The sequence below is a fragment of the Acanthopagrus latus genome, chromosome 16 (assembly GCF_904848185.1).
Source record: "Acanthopagrus latus isolate v.2019 chromosome 16, fAcaLat1.1, whole genome shotgun sequence".
NCBI classification, from domain to species: domain Eukaryota; kingdom Metazoa; phylum Chordata; class Actinopteri; order Spariformes; family Sparidae; genus Acanthopagrus; species Acanthopagrus latus.
The window spans coordinates 20,711,244-20,731,058 of record NC_051054.1 but is presented as its reverse complement, the minus strand read 5'-3'; the positions used below and the strand labels follow the sequence as shown (position 1 = coordinate 20,731,058).

Genomic DNA, 19,815 nt, shown 5'->3' with positions numbered 1-19,815 from the left:
GGCTCTCCATTCTACTAAACGAGGGGGGCGCCTCAACAAGTGACAGTACGTTAGAAGTGAGAATGGTCTGCAAAAACATAATGCTTTGTGTTTGTTCTACAATTTCTCCTGCATCTACACCACTGCAGTGCCTGGACTGTGAGTGAGGGGAACAGAGCTCCCATCAGTGCAGCTACAGATGATGTGAATCAATACGTCTCGTGCTTCTATTTTTAAATGTGATGAGTCCATCAGATGTCAAACTTGTATTGACATCTAACAGGTCATTGTAAAGAATAATTGGGTGTGCTGGGATATAGCACGAGGTGTAGGAGACAGCTGTCAGATGATTTGACTCAGAAAAGCAGAAGACACGAGGGCTGGCAACACTGGCTGGAGAACAGATACTTGCATTAAATCCGAGGGGCTGTCATGACTTTATGGTGGGATGAGGATGTTGGAGAGCGGCAGTGCTTCCGAGTGGAGTTTGGCAGTGGGTGAAAGAGCTGACCACAGGGCTGCGGCAAGGAACAGCTGAAGAGTTCGGGGCTGATGTGGTGACAGGAGCCACAGAAGGGCAGGTGAAGGAGGGAGCTCCGGCTCTCTAAGGAGTAGTGGAGAGAATTGGAGCGAGCAGGCCGGTGACTGTTCCTGCTGCTTAATAAGAACTGACGTTACACAACATAATCCACCTCAGCAGTTTGTGCTGCGGCTGGAACAAGTTATTTTTGAAAAGAAGGTACAGGCTGCATGTGAGGCTGCGGCACTCTGCCCTATGACAGCCCGGCCTGTGAATCATGGCGCACACCTCAGCTGTGCACACACTTCCCCTCACGTGCAAGCGCTCCGCTACTGAGGGACTGTTGCAAATTATCACATGCACACACACATTGTTACAATGCTTGTGTTATTTCAGATTGATCTAGAGCTTTCCGAAGCAAACCTGGATTCTGGTTTTACAGTAGGCTGGTATGTTAGTGGGCCGGCAGAACAGAACAGTGGTGTGATGAATCAGTGGGAGGGACCAAAACAAAAAGGAGCCATGTTCACAGCTAAGATTCAAGCCTATCTGTACAGAGCTGTTTCACTAAAAGTGAATCAAGAACATTTGTAAATTGAAAGACTTCTAACCTTCGACCATACAGTAGAATACAGTACAGAATAGAGGGATGCCAAACCAAGTTTTTCTTTCCTCTAATCTGCTGATGGTGAATCCAATCCAATACTTATATTTACCTACATAGGGGCTGGATAATATGAGTTGCTTGATAACAAGTGAAAATTGAACTACTATAGTCTGTAAAGTGTTTGTCTGTACTCGAGCCAGAGAAAACCTTTGAGGGAAGACGCTGTTATTCTAATGTGTCAAAGACATATTTTGTATTTAACACATTTAAATAACAGCTGTAGGCTATAAATCTGACAGGCCTTATTCTAACACTGAAGGTCCCTATAAGAAATAATAATAATAACTTAAATTATTGATGTTCTCTCTCTCTCTCTCTCTCTGTGTCTTCTGATATGACCAGAAGACATTTCACTCTAGACAACTACAGTTCACTCATGATTATAAAGTGGTTTTACGTAGTGGAGCGTCTTCCCTCATAGGCTATCTTTGGCTGGAGCGCAGACAAACATTTGACTTCACTACAGACTGCAGTAGTTCAGTGTTCACCTGTTATCAAGGAACTCATGGAAATAACTTCATCACTCACACACTGTAGACCCTCAGGTTCAAGGACCCTTCGGGGGTCCTCAGAGTTACTACTGAAAATGAGAAAATAAAAAGTAACATGAATTTAAGGTAGGAATTAGCATATATTCATTTGTAAAGAAAAAAACATTTTATTCACACGACGTACATTATAGTCTACCCTTCATTTCGTAATTGTGAGAAGCAAACCTAACCTTACGGTAAATTACGGTGCAGGGCCTTTCCATAAGTGCAAACTGGTCATCTGACTCAAATTATGAAAGATACTGGCCAGATATCTGTATTCTTATCCCAAGTGTGCAGCTGTTCTTCTGAGCTACAGTGGATTGATCTCTAACTTATCGGGTAAAAGGCTCAGCCTCAGACACCACAGGCTCCGAGCGTCAGCCATGATACAACTGTATGCCAACTCCATCAGCTAAAGGGTCCTTGGCCTGAAACAACTTCTAAGACCCCCGCTGAAGATTAAATTTACAGTACATCAACTTAATGCATCCATCCATACAACCACTGTGACCAACAGCAGATTCTGCTGCTGCCACAACATTCTATTAACTTTCAACTATTCAAACTATCAGTGGCAGGCATTTATTTAGTAACAACCTTTTTAATGTTATTGCACTCTATAATTGCCTTCCCATATAACATTTTTTGTTTGTTTGTTTTTTTGTCCACCTTTTTCATATGTGATTCATACTGCACACTACTCACAAGGGAGTCACAAGAAACGAGGCGTGCACTGACGTGACATGTTGAAAAAAAAGCAGCTCCCATTTCACTTCATTTGATAAAGAATAGTTCTGTATCATCATAAGCGACAACACTGTAGGCTCTTCTTTTGAGTGTTCCTTATTAAAATGTGACACAGTTAATCCTCTGACTGACAAAAACATCATTTTGACAAACATCAAGCTAAAATTCAGCAACTCTGATGGATTTCTAATTTTACTGGACTGAAACAAAGACAAAAGTGTATTAAAACTATATTATATAACTAGAAGTTCTTTTATATCATGTCTTGCCATTAATCATCTAATTCTTGGTGTGGCAGGACGCAGACCTTGCTGTTGAGTTTATCGCTGATTCAGGGTTTAACATTTCATTTCTAACATTCTGTTTTCGTCAGTGATGTGTCCTGACTCTCAACTGTTCTTATTTTGCAAATATAGGCAGTTATTTCAGTTTGGTCTGAGTTCAGCTGAAGGACTCAGGCATATGTTTAGTCTACTACAGATTTGACAGTATTTACACAGTGGCAGAATAAGGTGCATTTTAGAGTTTTGTTTTTTTTTTCCATAATTCTGAGAATTGATTTCATTGTTTACTATAATTTGCCAAATTATGTAAATGACAATTAAAGAGACCCACGGATTGAGCCTTGGGGAACTCCATAATTCCTGCCATTCGTTAGTCCGCTCAGGAGCATAGTAATTGATTGAGACCAAATAGTTCCTCTCATGGAGATCTAAACTACTTTTGGACCAACGTTTTACCTAGATTTCTAGATGATTAGTCAAAGTAATACTTTTAAAAGTTACATGATTGTCACAACAACTGGCAATAATTTTACTGACAAAAGTAAAGTTTTATGTTTGTCTGTATTTGCTACTCCCAGATGTCACAACCTGGAGGTCTGAAGGTCAAATTCAGCAAAAAGAAAAGTGCACAGGGCAGGAGAGATGAGATGAGTCACTGGTCCGTTCACATTGATGTGCTAACCTTCCTCTCCCCCTGTGACATTCCCGCAGGACTACACCATCACCATGTACTTCCAGCAGTCCTGGAGAGACAAGCGCCTCTCCTACACTGGCATCCCTCTCAACCTCACCCTGGACAACCGGGTGGCAGACCAGCTGTGGGTCCCTGACACCTACTTCATTAATGACAAGAAGTCCTTCGTCCACGGGGTGACAGTGAAGAACCGGATGATCAGACTGCACCCTGATGGAACCGTGCTCTATGGTCTCAGGTGGGAGCTGTTTCCATTTTTCACTTCATAGCACTTACTGCAGATAATTCATTACATATAAATTGGGGTTTCCCAAAATCTGAACAGAACTGTGGTATGAGGATCCTTATGATATTTCCTACCATTCACCATACATAATACATTATTTCTATTTGCTATTTGGAGAGCGAGAGCAGTTGAAGAAGTGGCCCGGATGGAACTGAGTTAATGTCACATTAATGTGGACATTATATTCAAATGAGAACCCAGGTCCCTGCTTGAGCCTGTATACGATACTAAGCGGCCCAGTGCATTTATTATTGTTTTTTTTTGTTGGTTTTTTGTTTTTGTTTTTCCATTTTGTGCACCTAAAATACACCTGTGTACATGCATGCAACGGACACATTATTGCTCGTGTCGAAGGTCAAGCGTTCCTACAGTGGCAAATTTGCTTACATAAGTCAGTTATAACTGACCCCGTGATTATATGTCATACCGAAATCATGTTGAGACGATAGGACGGCAATCACACGAGACATCTGTTTTGAATCATACTTTCAAAATTAAGTTTTTTTTTAATTTTCTTCAATGTTTGCATTTTCTTTCGATCTATGAACAGCGACAGATCTTTCCGTCACTTGCTCGGACAGTTCTCACTGCTTGTGTCTGCACAAGTGCGTGCTGGAGTGTGTGTGGCTTCGCTATGGCAACAGGAGAACATGAGCCGTCGCGTCAGCAGTCTTCGCTGTGACATAACTGCATAATTAGCCGGCCTTTGTAGTACTATCATTAATGTGAGTGTAACGTTGCCTTAGTTTTATGTAGTGCGATGTACAATGAAAAACACAACATGAGCACATCTTGCAGCAGCCCATCCTCGGGGCATGTGTGTGCCCAAGTATATCATGAGTAATTGGCACTCTTGGCATTTCCGGGCCTGTCAGCCAATCACAGAGCATAGCTGCAGCTAAGTGTTGTGTAATGAACAGTAAATTAAAAAGTCTAGTTCTGAAGCGAAAAGACTGCCCAGCGACTCTGGTTAATAATAACTCAGGCAGTAATATAGCTTTATTTCACACACAGCCTATATGCACAGAACAACCGCAGAACTGGGTTGGTAGCGGGCGATTAGAATGGCGTGCACTCCTCAAAGGCCTCTATCAGCAGCTAAGTGTTGCTATGCCGGTGTCTCCTCTGGAGCTTGGAGGGAGAACCAGCTGGTAAATCATTTATGAAGCCTCTCCTGGTGCAGTGTACACATGGCCGTGCCCTCTGCAGCAGAGCATAGTTACGATGAAGTGAGCTGCATGGAGTTAACTGAAGGAACAGTGGGCCGGTCACTGTCAATAATTCAGTCATCTGAGTTCAAAGGTATGCTGTGCTTCAGAGGAATGATGACTTGACAGTTTTCAGCTGAGAGGTTTTTTTTTTTTTTTTTTTTTTTTCCGCTTTGAGGCAAAGCTGCACATTTTAATAAGGTATTTTGGTGTACGTCAAGGCCTGTCCTGGATAAGATTCTAGTTCTGATATTTCAAATCATTTTACATACAGTGGGTGCCGGTGTTTACAGTGATTCAGTATGGTGGTTCGGTGGCTGATGTGGTGGGGTGGGGTCTCTCTGCGTGGAGGACTTTTTCCACATTACGTCAAAACCCCTGACACACAATGTATAAGAAACACATTTGATAGCATTTGGAACACACATAATAACCGTTTATCTTTCTCTCATTACTTTGGCTTTGTGCATTGAAAAAAAAAACTTTACACAAGTGCACAGTGTCTCATTACAGTTGTAATTTCATCAACATATGATCATCCTTTGCATTTGTGAATACTCATGTTTGGTTGATATGAACAGTGTGTGTCGATGGTTTTGGCTCACTTTGGTCAGCACCATCATGATGCACAGGAATTGGTGATGGTGTGGCAGGTGGCTGAGCAGCAGGCCTCTGACGCTGAGCAGCACAGGAAAAGAACCAACGTGGTTATCATGGCAACACTTCATTGAGAGGAAGACACTATAGTGACTGTAAATCCCGGGGCAGAGCTACAGAGCACATGTCACAGCACCAACACCAGATATAAAATAAGATACGGTGCAATAATTTACTGTTAGGATTGTGTATTAGTCAGCCTGGGCTACGATGTCTTTCGCTTTCCAGCCACAATCCAAATGAGAGAAGCACCAAATAAAATATGGTTGATAAAAAAAAAAAGATAAATAAGCATAAAATAAATCTGTTGCTATTTTATTTCTACCCAACTATACCAACCGTATCACCAGGCAGTGTCAAGCATCTAGACATGAGGTTCATGGTTATGGAAGGGTGGGATTTAAACATTAATGGCGGCCTCATCAGCAGGAGCCGTAACATCCTCATATGGACAATATGGGCAGCATTTGGAGAGAGGCATGAGCACCCGCAAAAAAAAAACAGTAAACAAAAGGTGAAGTCGAGGTTTGCCAAGGGGCATCATGCGAGTTAGGACCGCCACTGCAAACGCCAGCTCTCAGCCCAGTTGGCCTGGCTCATTGTTTGTGGGTAATACGTTAATTTTAACCTGCTGCACATCTGTAAAAAAAATAATAAAATCAGGTGCATCACCTTGCAGGAACTCCCTTTTGAAAGCTAGTTTTTCGCACACACGCGAAGAGTGGGAGACAATGACAAAGAGGGGGGGAGAGAGTGCCGGAGTGCTTTCCATTTAGGCCCAAACAGGAAAGAGCATGTTGAAAAGGACAGAGAGCAGTAGCTTGATTTGTCCAAAAACAACACTGGCTGGCCCTGGCTTCATGGCTCAGTGAACACAGGCCTTGTGGGCTGTCCTCAACATTCCCCTCTCCTCCAAAGTAAACACTCCTCTCTGTGTCCAGATAAGCTCGGCTTGACTCCCCCTGAGTCAGTTCACACACAACATATCCCTTCTTCCTCACCCAAACCTCCTTCCACTTTTCTCTCCTTTTTTTTTTTTTTTTTTCTCTGTCCATGTTGCTTATTTGACCTCAGCTGAATTTTTATTCCAGTGAGGAGGCTGTTTCCAGATTGACAGAAAAGCACGGCATTATCAATCCCGGTGATATTATCAGCTTGATGGCACAGTGTCCATCTGCAGCTCTGCCAGAAAACTCATATGCTACTATCCCATCAGTTCATTTATTTTTTTGTCTAAATGACAAAAAGTTGCTTCTCAGCAGCCAACATGGACCAAATGGTTGTTTAAAAAAAAAGGAACTATTCATATGCAGGGGTGTTTCTTGGAGTTGACAAGGTCTGGTGCTAAGCCCAGTCCATCTGGGACTGAGGCCAGAGTGTGTGCCAGCACAGAGAGCACACCAAATTTCTTTTGGGGATCCCTGCTGTTCTGCCTGGGACACTACTGCCTGAATTTCATTTCATTTTACTGCATTGTATGAGCATTTTATACATTACCTCCCGTTTGACTTGGAATGTTTAAGACAACTGCTCCAGAAACACTGACATCTGCAGGGGAAAGGAGAATTCTCAGCCTATCTCAACCTATCTAGTATTCAATTGCTGCTGTGCTTCTTTATTCTGTCTTCACATTTTTTATTTGACTGCCGTAATGTTAATTACTGTGTTTTTGTACAAATCCAAAAAAACAGCAGCCGGATGACAATAGACTGAATTTCATGACGTGTTTATTTGTACAATCATTTAGGGAAAATTCGGTGTTTTGACCGTCTCACGTTTAAACCAACTGCTCAAGTGTCCTTTTAAGCAGCATGTTGAAATTAGTATTTTACCTATTTACATGAGCAAAACACTAATGTCATAAACAAAAATCCCAGGTCTGTCACAATTCGTCTGATGTGATGTAACGTAACATGCTAACTACAAACAAAACTTTGGACGTCATAAAAATGTTACGCCTTGAAAACCTGACAAACTGCATGATGTATAATCAGCACAACTACGTTATCTACTTGTCTGGCTCCTGTGCCTTGACATCACTTTTTCAGATACTGGGTGGACATGTCTCTTCCCTCTCCCACTCTGGGCTCAGCTTTTCACATTTTCTGAAGGAGCACGGAAGATTTCTTTCACACTGGTGTGCTACAGAATCATTATCCCCTCCAGGCTCCCACAATTATTCATCCAGTGTGCTCGCTGCTGACACAAGGGCTAAATTTAGATTTGCCAAATGCCCTCACCACTGACTGGCACATACACATTTTGGTTGTTAGTGGTTCATCACCTTGGTTTGGCTAAGAAAACATATAACCACATGGTGTTTGTGTTTATTCTCCGCGCCCGAGCGCCATTAGACCTGTTTAGCTGTGACTGATGGAGGACGCCTGTCCTCAATAGCCAAACAAAGATGAAAGACGGACAGAGCGGCCAAGTTTAGTCTGCGCTGCTGGGCCTGTGCTGGCGGACTGTTTACAAAGCTGCTTGTCCTGGTGGTCATACATTACCGCCGCACACACTGTTAGGAAATAATAACGCATCAGTAGTCTGCGAACAAGAGGGAGGGAGATCGCTGGGAAATTTGTGATCTTCCTGAATGATGCATACGCACAGCATGAAAAGGAAGGCTCTGACTGGGTGTCCACATGGACTGACAAGGAGGGAATTTCATTGTGCGTCCATGACTACTCGAGGCTCAACATAGGCTAAAATCTAACTTTTAAACTCGCTGTGTAATCATGTCTGTCAGTGGGCTCAACACAGCCAGTGCAGAAGTGCCTTGAACTGCATTACTTCCGCAGGCTGCCAGACACTGCCGCCAACCAAACCCTGACTGAACAAATCATCGCTAAGAAGTTCTGAGAAGTTTTTTCTTTTTTTTTTTTCTTTTTCTAGTCTTTTGGCGGCATCCTGTGGTAGTTATTAGGTCTTTGATCAATGTATGCAAATCTAAATGCCAGGGAACAGGAGGTGACAGCGTGCTCAAGTCGCAATTCAAACAACAGCATTGTTGCTGGCATCACCGCCGGCTCGGGTGATAACTCTTCAACAGAAACAAAACAGCTGCCACGCCAGCCGTCTGCTAGCTTTAGACTGTGTTGACTGGCAGATGCTGTCAACTGATGCAGCAGTCATCTTTACTGAGGCTACAGTTCTGCACGACTTTGGTGTAAAAATCCTGAATGCTTAAGACTAGATCTGTTTTCAGTAGCGCAAGTTCTATTTGTTCCACCTAGCGTCCACCTGAGATAGTCGATAGAGGCTGTATTTACACATGTAAATGTGAAGTAAATGCCAGTTTATTCAGTAATATATGTGTCCCTGTCTGCCTTCAGAACTAGAGGCTGCTTAAAAAAAACAGCATGGAGAAGTTGTTGGACTCCTGTTGGGTTTTGTTTGCTATGTTTGATCAGTTGACACAGAAGCCATCTATTGTGTCTTTCCACTCACATACAGTTGTCAAACAACACTGTCCTCATCTGATCCGCGACTTACTCTCCAAGGTTTTCTCTATCTACAGTTAGTCGCGTTGTCTTCTTCTTTTTTCCTCATCTTGTTTTGTCGCTTCTTCTTCTGCTTTTGTTGTTTAACGGCCGCAAGAGAACAGCTTTTAGGTTCATTACTGCCACTTAGTAGATTAGGGTGTAGAACAGAATGGTTACAATTTCGCCAGATGATATATGCCCGACTGACTGCAAACGCAGAGCCGTGATGTCTGCGCCGCGAAGGCTTCAGCAGTGCAATACATGCTCAAATAAAACATGAACCGTGTCTTCATCTTCAGACAAACCAGACTGGCAGTTTTGATCTTAATATTTGGTTGACATCAGTGCTTCTGGTGAATTGCAGTATTGCTGCAGGGACAAAATCACATACTAACGTACTGCCGACGAAATACTCAGTCATTAAATTCCTAAATGCATGTTCTACTATGGTATTAGGTATTAGTTTAATACAAGTTTAGCAGCTACTGTCGTTATGTTTTAACTAGCGGAAGCGCAGGATGCTGAGCTAAGAGCTGGCAGCAGGATGAGGAGGTAGACTTGTATCTCTGGCACTGTGGGCTACGTCTCAGGCCGTAAAGTTCACCAAAAGCAGAAACATAACTGTAATAATGACCAATAAACAAAATAAATGCCATACAGTTTACGGAATTGTTGCTACCCACGTGGACAAAAACTTGTGGAGTTACACAACTCCAAAAACACACTTTTTTTTTTTTGTAAAACTGCTCATGTTTGAAACCCATGCTGTTGATTTCTTGTGTAAAATATTGTCAGAAGTGAAGTTAGTGATGAAATGAATATGCAAAAATGTCCTATAAAAAATGAGGGGGTTGAACTCTTTGCCTCGCATCAGATAGTCAGTCTGAACAGCTGCATACTCAATCATTTCTTGCCAATGTCGTATACATCTTGGTATATCTGATGCACACAAAATCTGTATACTGGCATGTTGGTCATTTGAAACACACTGTTTGACATAAGATAACCATGGAGGTTGACTGGCCTGTAATCTTAGGAGCTCAAGAGACGATCTCTATTCTTGTCTTGTCTTCGTGTCTTTAAAACCAAAAAAAAAAAAAAAAAAAATCAAACGTGTGAATTAAATTAAATAAAACACACATTTTTGATAAATTTAATACATATTTAACATATGTACAATTAGTTTGTCATTGTCATTTCAACTTTTATTTCACAACGAATAAAAGACGATTCGGGAATGAGAAAGCAGTGTGTGGCTACTTCATGGTCTTCCAAGTAACTGTAAAGAATTCATGGATATGTGAGCATGTGATGTTTTTTTTTTTGGTTGGTTCAAACAAAACATGTAACCAGAAAGGTCCGGTGGAGACGTAAGGACTGCGCTTATGGAATGGGTGAAGTGCTAGTGCTGAATCCTAGCAGTCCGTCCTTGACAGGTTACAGAGGTGACACTCTCTATTTTTACTGTCCATCCGCACTCTCTACACCTGCTTTATAATTAATCTAGCGCTTCCTAATGCATTCGCTGTGTCCACGATATGGATCGACAGCCCCGGAATATTCAACGAGGTAAGAAAATAATGAATATTCATGACCTGAGGGGCTTTTTGCGTCCTGACACTGTAACAGCTGAATATGTGGAGATGTGTGTGAAGCTCGACTCTCAGCAGAGTGAAGAGAGGTGACCAAGGAGTAGCATTAGTGGATCATTTTTGGCTTCCTGAGCCTTTATTTATTTGTTTATTTTTTTTTTTACCAGTGAGAGACAACTTATTTTACAATCAATGAAAGAACATTTTAATTTCAGCTTCAACTGTATTACATTTCTGCAGCTCTCAGCTCTCACCGGGACAGCCTCCTTCTGAAACATGTAGATCATACAGACACGCGCCAAGTACATTGCCAGCTGTACTTTTGTCAAGCCTACATAAAAACCATCCACCTGACCTTGAGAAGCTCTCATCAGTCTCCAAGTGAATGTGCTGTACATCATCATGCTGCTCCTGCAGTGGTTGTTCACTAATTGTCCATCCCAGCATCATGCCAAATTGTGTTATGGACCCACCGGTCCACCGGCATCGCTGTTGTATTCGGCCTAAAAAAAAAATATATGAAAGTCCGACTATTATCGGACTACGTAGGTTTCAAACCCAGATCTCCTGACTGAAAGTAGTGTGGGTGATGCAACCGTTCACCCCCGACCTCCTCCTGTTAGGGACTCTCTGGGTTTCTACGCTACGTTCATCCTTTGGCCCTGTCAACATTACCCCCTGCTGGCGCTGGACCTTTACACATTTGTATGCTTTTTTTGCACGTAGGTGAGACAAACAGTGAGAACGATCCCTCTGACTGGCAGTTCAGTGTTTAGCTAAGCAAACCGGTGCATTAAAAGTGAAACAGAAATGGACAGGTAGAGCCTGTTGCTATAGTAGCCATCATTTTACCCATTTATTGTTGTCCCACTGCATTTTTCTCTTCCCCCTGTTCACAATTGTGATTTGCAATTTTTTTTTATTCAACATGTTCTTGATTATATTAGGAACAGTAGGGAGAAAACACATTGCTTTTTCATACCTTATATAATGCTTGATCATACTGTATATCCGCAGTCCTGAGTCCTCTGGTTTCCCTTTGTGAATGACAAATACAGACGGCAGTACTATTTTTTATATTGTGCAACGTTTTACCACATCATGTCAGTAGATACCTGAATTCTCTCGCAGGGGAAAACCAATAGAGGTGTTTCTTATCCTAAATTATCTTATAATTGTCTTTATTTATAATTATCACCCCATGACTTTACCTGTATCGTCACTGCTATTACATAGTAAATAGAGAGCAGACTGACCACCCCTCGTTCTCGTTGGGCTGGCTGCTCAGATTGAGCACAGCCAGGGAGAAGTCGTCGCCACCTTCACTGCTGTCTCGCTTGTCAGCAGACCCTGGAATGGGCCCTGAGCCCGCCTTTGTTTCCAGTGATGGCATCTATGATCCTTGATGAGAACCCAGTCTTCAGGCTGCATATGGCAGGGCACTTTTTCACCTGTGAATGCAACGCTGACACAGTAGCAGACAGGTTGGCACAGTATCTTAGCATCTCATTCTCTCTTTGCCCAGATGATCTCTCCTGTGAGCTCATTTAGTTTAACAATGGAAGAAAGAGTGTGGCGAACATGGTTTACCGTCAGGACCAATCCACACTGAATTACTAAATCTAGCACCAGATTCTGACCCCAGTCCACATTCCTGGGGAGCAGAGATTGATTGAAGAACAGAAACATCATACCTCAGAGTCCAACATCAAACAGCATGGAATTAATTTGAAACCAGAGGTATCTGCAGACTTTTTAGCTGCATCAGGTGCAGCATTTCTGATAGAAATAAGGTTCAGAGCTGTTAGTGTGAGCATCATATACAATGACAGAGACTGAGGCTGGGAGCAGAATGGCGTATAGTAGGCCAGACAGGAAAAAGAGCAGGTGTAGTTGTGCAAAACTGGCCATTGGGCGCCACACAGTCATGAGTAGAAAACGGTTGCAGGCTTAAGAACAGTTCATCTTTTCACCGAGATGTCTGTCACTTCCACACGTGTCACATGATGCAACCACAGCTCCTGTGGCTGCAACAACAGCTCTTGGTCACAGAGGTGGCTGGCTGTTACAGGACCAGTCTTTGTTTGCCACCATGTGATTGTGTCAAAATAGACGTGATAAAACTTTTGGTAAAAAAAAGTGGAACATTTTTTTTTTTTCCATGAATCATGGAAGAGAGGGGTCCCTCTCCAACTGAATTGTTTGGATCGATAGTGGGCAGTATGACATCATTCATAGTAAACTCACCATTTACTATTTTGAGGTTGGTCTTGGCACAGGCTTTAATACATTTGCAAGAGATGGATTTGTGTTCATTTTTGAATGTATTTATGTATCTGTTTCTATATTTTTCCTCCTTTGCATTTTACAGCAATATATTTCCACAAACATTTGCCTTTCCAAACTATCCCTTTACAGTCCTTGTTTGAAGTCTCAGACATTGCTTGACATGCTGCCAAAATTTGGGCTGCATGAAAAAAGAGAGGTTATAAGACTGCAGTTACTGTGTGCTTATTGAGTACACTGGTGAACCCACAGCATTCATGTCCCTTACTAAAGTACAGAATGTGTTGCAGCAATCATTTGTCATGTGTATCCACTGTGCTGCCAGATTTTCAGTTGTGACTGCATGCCAACAGGAATATTGCTTGTCCATTAGCCCTGTAATATATTTCCCCATTACAGCATATTAAATGTTAAATGCTTAAATGGTTTTAGTGGTTAGCTAGGATGAGGTTTAATTGTGTTTGCTGTTTTAAACAAATGATCACGATGACTGACCCTGTCACTACACGGAAAGCAGCGGTATGAGGCTGTAAACAGGACCTGTTAATGTTCCCGGTGAATGGGACTACCACAAGGTCACCGTGAACTGTCAACAGAGCTCTGAATTTAAACAAAATACAAAACAAAATAACTCGATCACAAATGATCTCACAAACCGTCAGACTGAAGCGCGTCCTCCTCGAGATGTAAGACTTCAAACGGGGGGAAAGTCACGGGTTTCACCTGATTGCCTGGATTTTAGTATTAATTCTTAATTACTCATAGTTGTAATTAAGATTGAACACAAGGCTTTTCTCCCCTGCAGTCGTGACTTCCGCGGTGCAAAGGCAATTACGGGAGAGAAACAGATTCCGTTCCAGTCGAGATGTAAAAGGATTTGTGTGATTGAAGGCTGAGTAGGTACGAAGTGTACTGATGGATTGAACTTGTAGGAGTAAACTGTATTGTTCATTGTTTCATGGAGTGTTTTCCCACAGGCAGCAGGAAATGAAATGTTTTCCTCTTTTGAAACTTGAATGCTGATGATGCGGATGGTGTGGACCACATCCTATTATCAAGGAGTTCTAGTTTTGGAAATGCTACCATTTAATGTCACAGTGCATTAAAGATCATGATAGATTTTTCATTCGATTTCTGTATATGACATAGATCCCTCTTGTTTTAGGATCACGACAACAGCTGCCTGCATGATGGACCTGCGCAGATACCCACTGGATGAACAGAACTGCACCTTGGAGATTGAGAGCTGTAAGTGGCTGAGATTGTGTGTGCGTGTGTGTGTGTGTGTGTGTGCATAAATGTTATAGCCATGCTCAGGTGGTACGAATGCTTAACGTCTCTTTCCCACCTGTGGTTTCGTCCAGTTTGTTTCATTCATGTTCAGGGGCAGCTGTTCATGAGCGGGAGGTGGAGCACCACCCTCCTTGAACCCCCCAAAAAAGGAAAATTATTAATTTATTGTCATCTTATTATCATCATTATTACAACTTCTATTCATAATTTATTGAACGATACAAAGTGTGTCTTGTTTTCTGAATAGCCTAGAAAAGAGACTTCCATGGTAAGGCCTTTCTTTTTCTAGCTTCAGGCACAGTAAGGCAGTCTCTGTGGGTTCCGGGTGGGCTTGCACTAATACCTTTTCATCATGCCTAACCTAGTGGCATTCACATGCTCCTCAGATGGTTTTATTTCCCAACCTGGAAAGTTGTTCTTCCTTAAGAACCTTCTCCCTCCTAACTATAACAGGGAGGGTCCCACATTTTTGCATGATCTGCGTCTAGTAGATACCAATTTTACTTACGGAGGACCACTGTCACATCAGCCTGAACAGACCGAACACGGCAATGTATGATATTTAAACATAACTTGTGTAATTGGTCGCATTATTTGTACTATTCTTTGAGCAAATGTTTACTCACAACCTGAAGGGGGAATTTACCTTAAAATAGAAGGTTGTAAGTTTTGTCAGAACGTGTCAGAAAAGGCCACACTAACAACCTCCAGAAGGGTCTCTCCAATCCTCACTTGCTAGGGAATCTATAAATACACTACTTCAGGCAGAGCTTCAGCAATAGCATGACGTGAAGAGGTGTATTCATGTAGGTTGTCAGGGACATTCTAAATATACAGTTCAATAGCAAGGATCTGGATTGTGCTGCAGGGCTAGTTTGAGAAATATCTATTGTTGATTTGACATATTTTACATTGACTGAATTGCCCACATACAAGCAAAATGTCCACATATTCCATATTTTAGGCATTTTAGGCCTAAGGTGGAAGGCATTCCTTGATAATGGACAATAACCCTGAGGTCTGTCCGGAATGTGCTGATGTTCATTTTGACCAAGCTGCTGTCGCCATCACATTGTAGCTTCCGCACACAGTGACAATACATGACTCACACTGATTTGTCCCTTCTGTGGTTAAATAGGATTACTAATTAACACGCAGCTTAAGTACACAGATTTATCAGCAACAATGGGGTTGTTACATTTCATATTGCTTTAAATAGCTTGAAATGCTCCACAGATCTCTCCACCTCTTATTACACTGTACCTCAGGCCAGAAAGTCTCCTTTGCAGGGCTTTAAATGGCTCACCTATACAGTTCTATGTATTTGTCATTATACAGTGCATTATTGTATGGTGACATGTTTGCTGTACTCCTTAACCAACACACACAAAGAAAAAAATAAATATGGACCAGTTATTAAGTTACAAAGTGTTGATGGTGGGGTGTTCAGGATCGAGTCGAGTCTCACAGCCTGAAAGAAGAAGCTGCTTTGTAGTCTGGTGGTATGGCAGTGGATTGTTCTGGTTCTTTAGCCAGATTACAGCAGGGTGAACAGACCGCTGCTGGTGTGGGTGATCTCTTTCAGAGATATAAAAGGACTATGGTTTCTTGGGTTAGGGTTACTGTTAAAAGTGTGTTTTTTAAGAACAAATTTGTGATGAAATTTGTAAAAAACAGACACTATCAGGGACATTCAACTAACCAAATCATGTCAAGGTGTTGGCATTTTTTAAATAATGTAATCATGATGGTAAAGTGTTTCGTCTCACATACATACAAAAAAAATAAAAATAAAAAAATAAAACAGGGCACAATCATACCGAAGCCCCTGCAGTAATGAGAAGTAGCTAATTCCCTGAAATCCTGCAGCTGGCATTAGATAAGATGGAGAATCTAAAGACAGAGACTAGCTGGCCCAATTAAATTGGTCTAATTACTGAGAGGGCACTCTGGTTCAGGCTGTAGACATAGCCCAGAGACCTTGCGGAAAAAAGTGAAGGAGAGGTTTTATTGTTGTTCAAGTTCAGCCTGTGGGAAGCTGGAAGATGTTCAGCAGTTAAGTAGAAAATGAGAGGCCTACTTTCTGCTTTATCAGCCTCACACTAATGAATTAACAATGATTTATTGTTTCTTCAATTCCTCTTCTGGAGGACATAATGTGACATTTACTGTGGAGAGTGGATGCTGTTGGGTCTAGTTCAGTACCAGTTTTTCACTATTATCATTTGAGAGACTTGTTAATCGAGTGACTAATTGGAGTAGCTTTCAACCACCTTGACACTAGTTTTTGCCCTACCTGCCACCCTCCTATTTTGACCCTTCGATGGTGTCACCTGTGTGCCCCCCCTGCAGGATCAAATGTAAATGTCCCCCTTCCTTCCCTTCTGTTTCTTGGAATTTCATTATGTCTGATCAAGCAGATGCTACTTTTTTGTTTTGTCTATATTGGCATTAAGACTGTTCAGCACATTCCTTTTATTGAGCATTAACCACTGGTTATATATATATATATATATATATATATATATATATATATATATATATATATATATATATATATATATATATATATATGTATATGTATATATATATATATATATATATATATATATATATATATATATATATATATATATATATATATATATATACATATATACAGCAGACTTCTAATAAAGCTCACAAACTACAGCAAACCTCTGTAGATGGACTAGATGGATTATTCTTTCCTTAATGCATTTTAAGACAGTTTTTTTTTTCTCAAAATAATAAAATAATATTATAAGATATTGTTTTTGTTATCACAGTGACTCACTCCTTATGAACACAGAACCTTTTTGAGACTTTTCCTGTTCATCTTAATAGTCAAGAATTAAAATAGGCTTTCCAGTTTGATAACTGCAGTGAAACATTACATGCAATAATTTATGGAATGGGGGGGATGTGTATTAATTGTGATTTCTATTTATATGACTGTCAATTGATTCATCCATCTATTTTCTGGACCCACTCATGGTGTTCAGAGTCAAAGTCTGATGTCTTTGTCCCAGCACAATGGGCCAGAGCCATGGCACACCTAGCAACATGTAACTGTAGTTGCTCTGGTTACTCTAACACTAACCTGGTTGCTAACAGTACAAACCTATGATGACCATGAACACCAGAAACAGGAATTAGTTGATAAGATCAAGGAGGACAATTTACAGTTGATACCAGAAACTATCTTTGAGTGACTGAGGTTACAATTTTCAGTCATATAGTGCCACCTATCACCATGTGGCAATTTCCACACCGCCAAATAATGACAAAACCACCTTTAGTTACAGTCGGCTGTAGTTTAAAAACTCAAACTATAAAATTGCTTCTTTTGAGTGTCTTGACTTCTGTTTTGACTGAAAAAAAGAATTTTACCCATCAAGTTTGTAAATGGACTTGTATTTCTAAAGTGCTTCTCCAGCCTTCTGATTGCTCAAAGAACTTTCCAGCACTTGTCACATTCACCCATTCACACACACATTCATACACTGATGGCAGAGGCTGCCATGCGAGGTGCCAATCTGCTCATTAGGAGCAATTTGGGATTCAGAATCTTACTCCTGGATACGTTGATAAGCAGCCTGGGGAGCCAGGGAACTGAACCAGTAATAGTCTGACTATTTGATGACCTGCTTCACCTTCTGAGCTACAGTTCAGCTCCAGTTTGTGAATCACATTTGTATCTGAAAGACTAAGTTTGTCTCTGTCATACTGCTCGCTCCTTTTGGAGGTTCCTCAGTTTATGAATGGTTCAAGACTCTTCAAGAACATTTTTACCTCTCTACTTCCTGACATAGACTAATTTGTACATCCTATATGTACAGAGAGGAGGGGAGTGTTGTGCCTTTGTTCATTATGACGGGCTCCTGATCTCAGTAGTCAGTTTGTAATAGCACTCTGTTCATATTTACTACATTGCTCCTGAAACCTAACACGCCTGTCCTTGTTCTTCGTGGAGGTTTAACTTGTTGTGTTCTTCTGCCTCTCTCAGATGGATACACCACTGATGACATTGAGTTCTACTGGCAGGGAGGAAGCAACAGAGGCTCAGTCACCGGGGTGGAGAACATCGAGTTGCCCCAGTTCTCCATCATAGACTACCAAACCCTCTCCAAGAAAGCTGTGTTTGCCACAGGTAATACAGTAGTCACACAGTACAGTTTACCCACATTGTTTCGACGTTGCTCAAACTGTTTACATCTGCATACATTGTAAACACTGAAAAGTCATGACTGTATGATACTATCAGTTATGGTTGGAATAACGTCTTGTTTGTGAGTTTTGTACTCTCTATGTCTTTAGTTTAAAAGAACATGAAACATGATTGATACAATATGGAGCTGGAGAATTAAAAAATGTTTTCCCCTTTAGAGTTACTTGTGGTTTACTTCAGTAGAGACTTGGTGAACTTCTTGTTTTGTATATGTCGTTCGTTCTTACATATGAAACTTAACAATATAGATACAACATTATTATTGATATAAAGTGAAATATAGTGTCTGTTAGTTTCAGATATGAGCTCTGTCTTATGATAATCATCTGGTTGCAGAGTATGAATGGATGTGTTGTATATGATATACCGTGCCATGAAAATTAATGTGAATGAATACAGGTAAGGAGTTCATCCAGAAGGTGGTTGGTGAAGGTTGAAATGTATAAGAAGTCTAATTTGTATCACAAGGTAGATGTTGAGATGATTGGAATAATGCTTTATTGTTTTGGGTTATCACAAAACTGTAAGGTGGCTCAAACTCAAGTTGTTCTAACCTGCTAGTTGACATAGTTACACAAAACAAACTAAGGTCATATCATCCCATGGACCTGTTTACTGTAAAAATCAAGGAAAAAGCAATCCTGTCTTTTGTCTTACACAGGTTCTTATCCACGTCTGTCCCTAAGCTTTAAGCTGAAGAGGAACATCGGCTATTTCATCCTGCAAACATACATGCCGTCCACCCTGATCACCATCCTGTCCTGGGTCTCTTTCTGGATCAACTATGATGCCTCGGCTGCCAGAGTAGCATTAGGTCAGTGATTTAATATGTTTTAGTTTTACATTAAATGGTTTGTTGTGGTGGCAATTTTATGTTTGCTAACATAATTTTCATTCATGTTACTGTCATGGCTCTAAGTAACAGAGTGTTTCTGATGACTGGTCGATTGGTTCACCACTTTGGTCCAGACAGAATTATCTCTACATCAATCATTATGAGTATGCTATCGTTCAACCTTTTGCTCAAAACACTGTTGTGCCTATTTTTTTCATTTTGTTTCCAGTGCATGTAACAGTGGACCAGCATTGTGTCAGTTTTGATTCCTTGGTCTCTCTGCCCCAGTTTCCCAAATTTCTTAAAACATGAGCATCATGGGCTAAAGACCAAAAATTATCTGCAGGAATAATTACAATTTTATGATTTTTGATGGGAGAAAGATTGTTGCGCGCAAAACCAAGTGCCTGTTCTTGACTTTTCTAAGCTGTCCACACCCCCAGGGGTGACTGCCTGATTTACAACAAGAGAGGGAGCTCAGTGGGCTGCAAAATATTTACTGC

The 19,815-nt window shown here is 41.1% G+C and overlaps 1 protein-coding gene across 2 annotated transcripts in view; it reads left to right on the top strand.

The window, feature by feature from the left end:
• Positions 1-19,815, top strand: part of gabrb1 (gamma-aminobutyric acid type A receptor subunit beta1) — a 54,625-nt gene that overhangs the window by 20,378 nt on the left and 14,432 nt on the right. For both annotated transcript variants that reach the window (XR_005070406.1, XM_037072742.1), the window contains exons 4-7: positions 3,442-3,662; positions 14,101-14,183; positions 18,256-18,399; positions 19,139-19,291. Coding sequence is in view for 1 of the 2 variants with exons in the window: in XM_037072742.1 (XP_036928637.1) it covers positions 3,442-3,662; positions 14,101-14,183; positions 18,256-18,399; positions 19,139-19,291 (601 nt within the window). In the remaining variant the exon portion in view is untranslated. The remainder of the gene's footprint in view (positions 1-3,441; positions 3,663-14,100; positions 14,184-18,255; positions 18,400-19,138; positions 19,292-19,815) is intronic.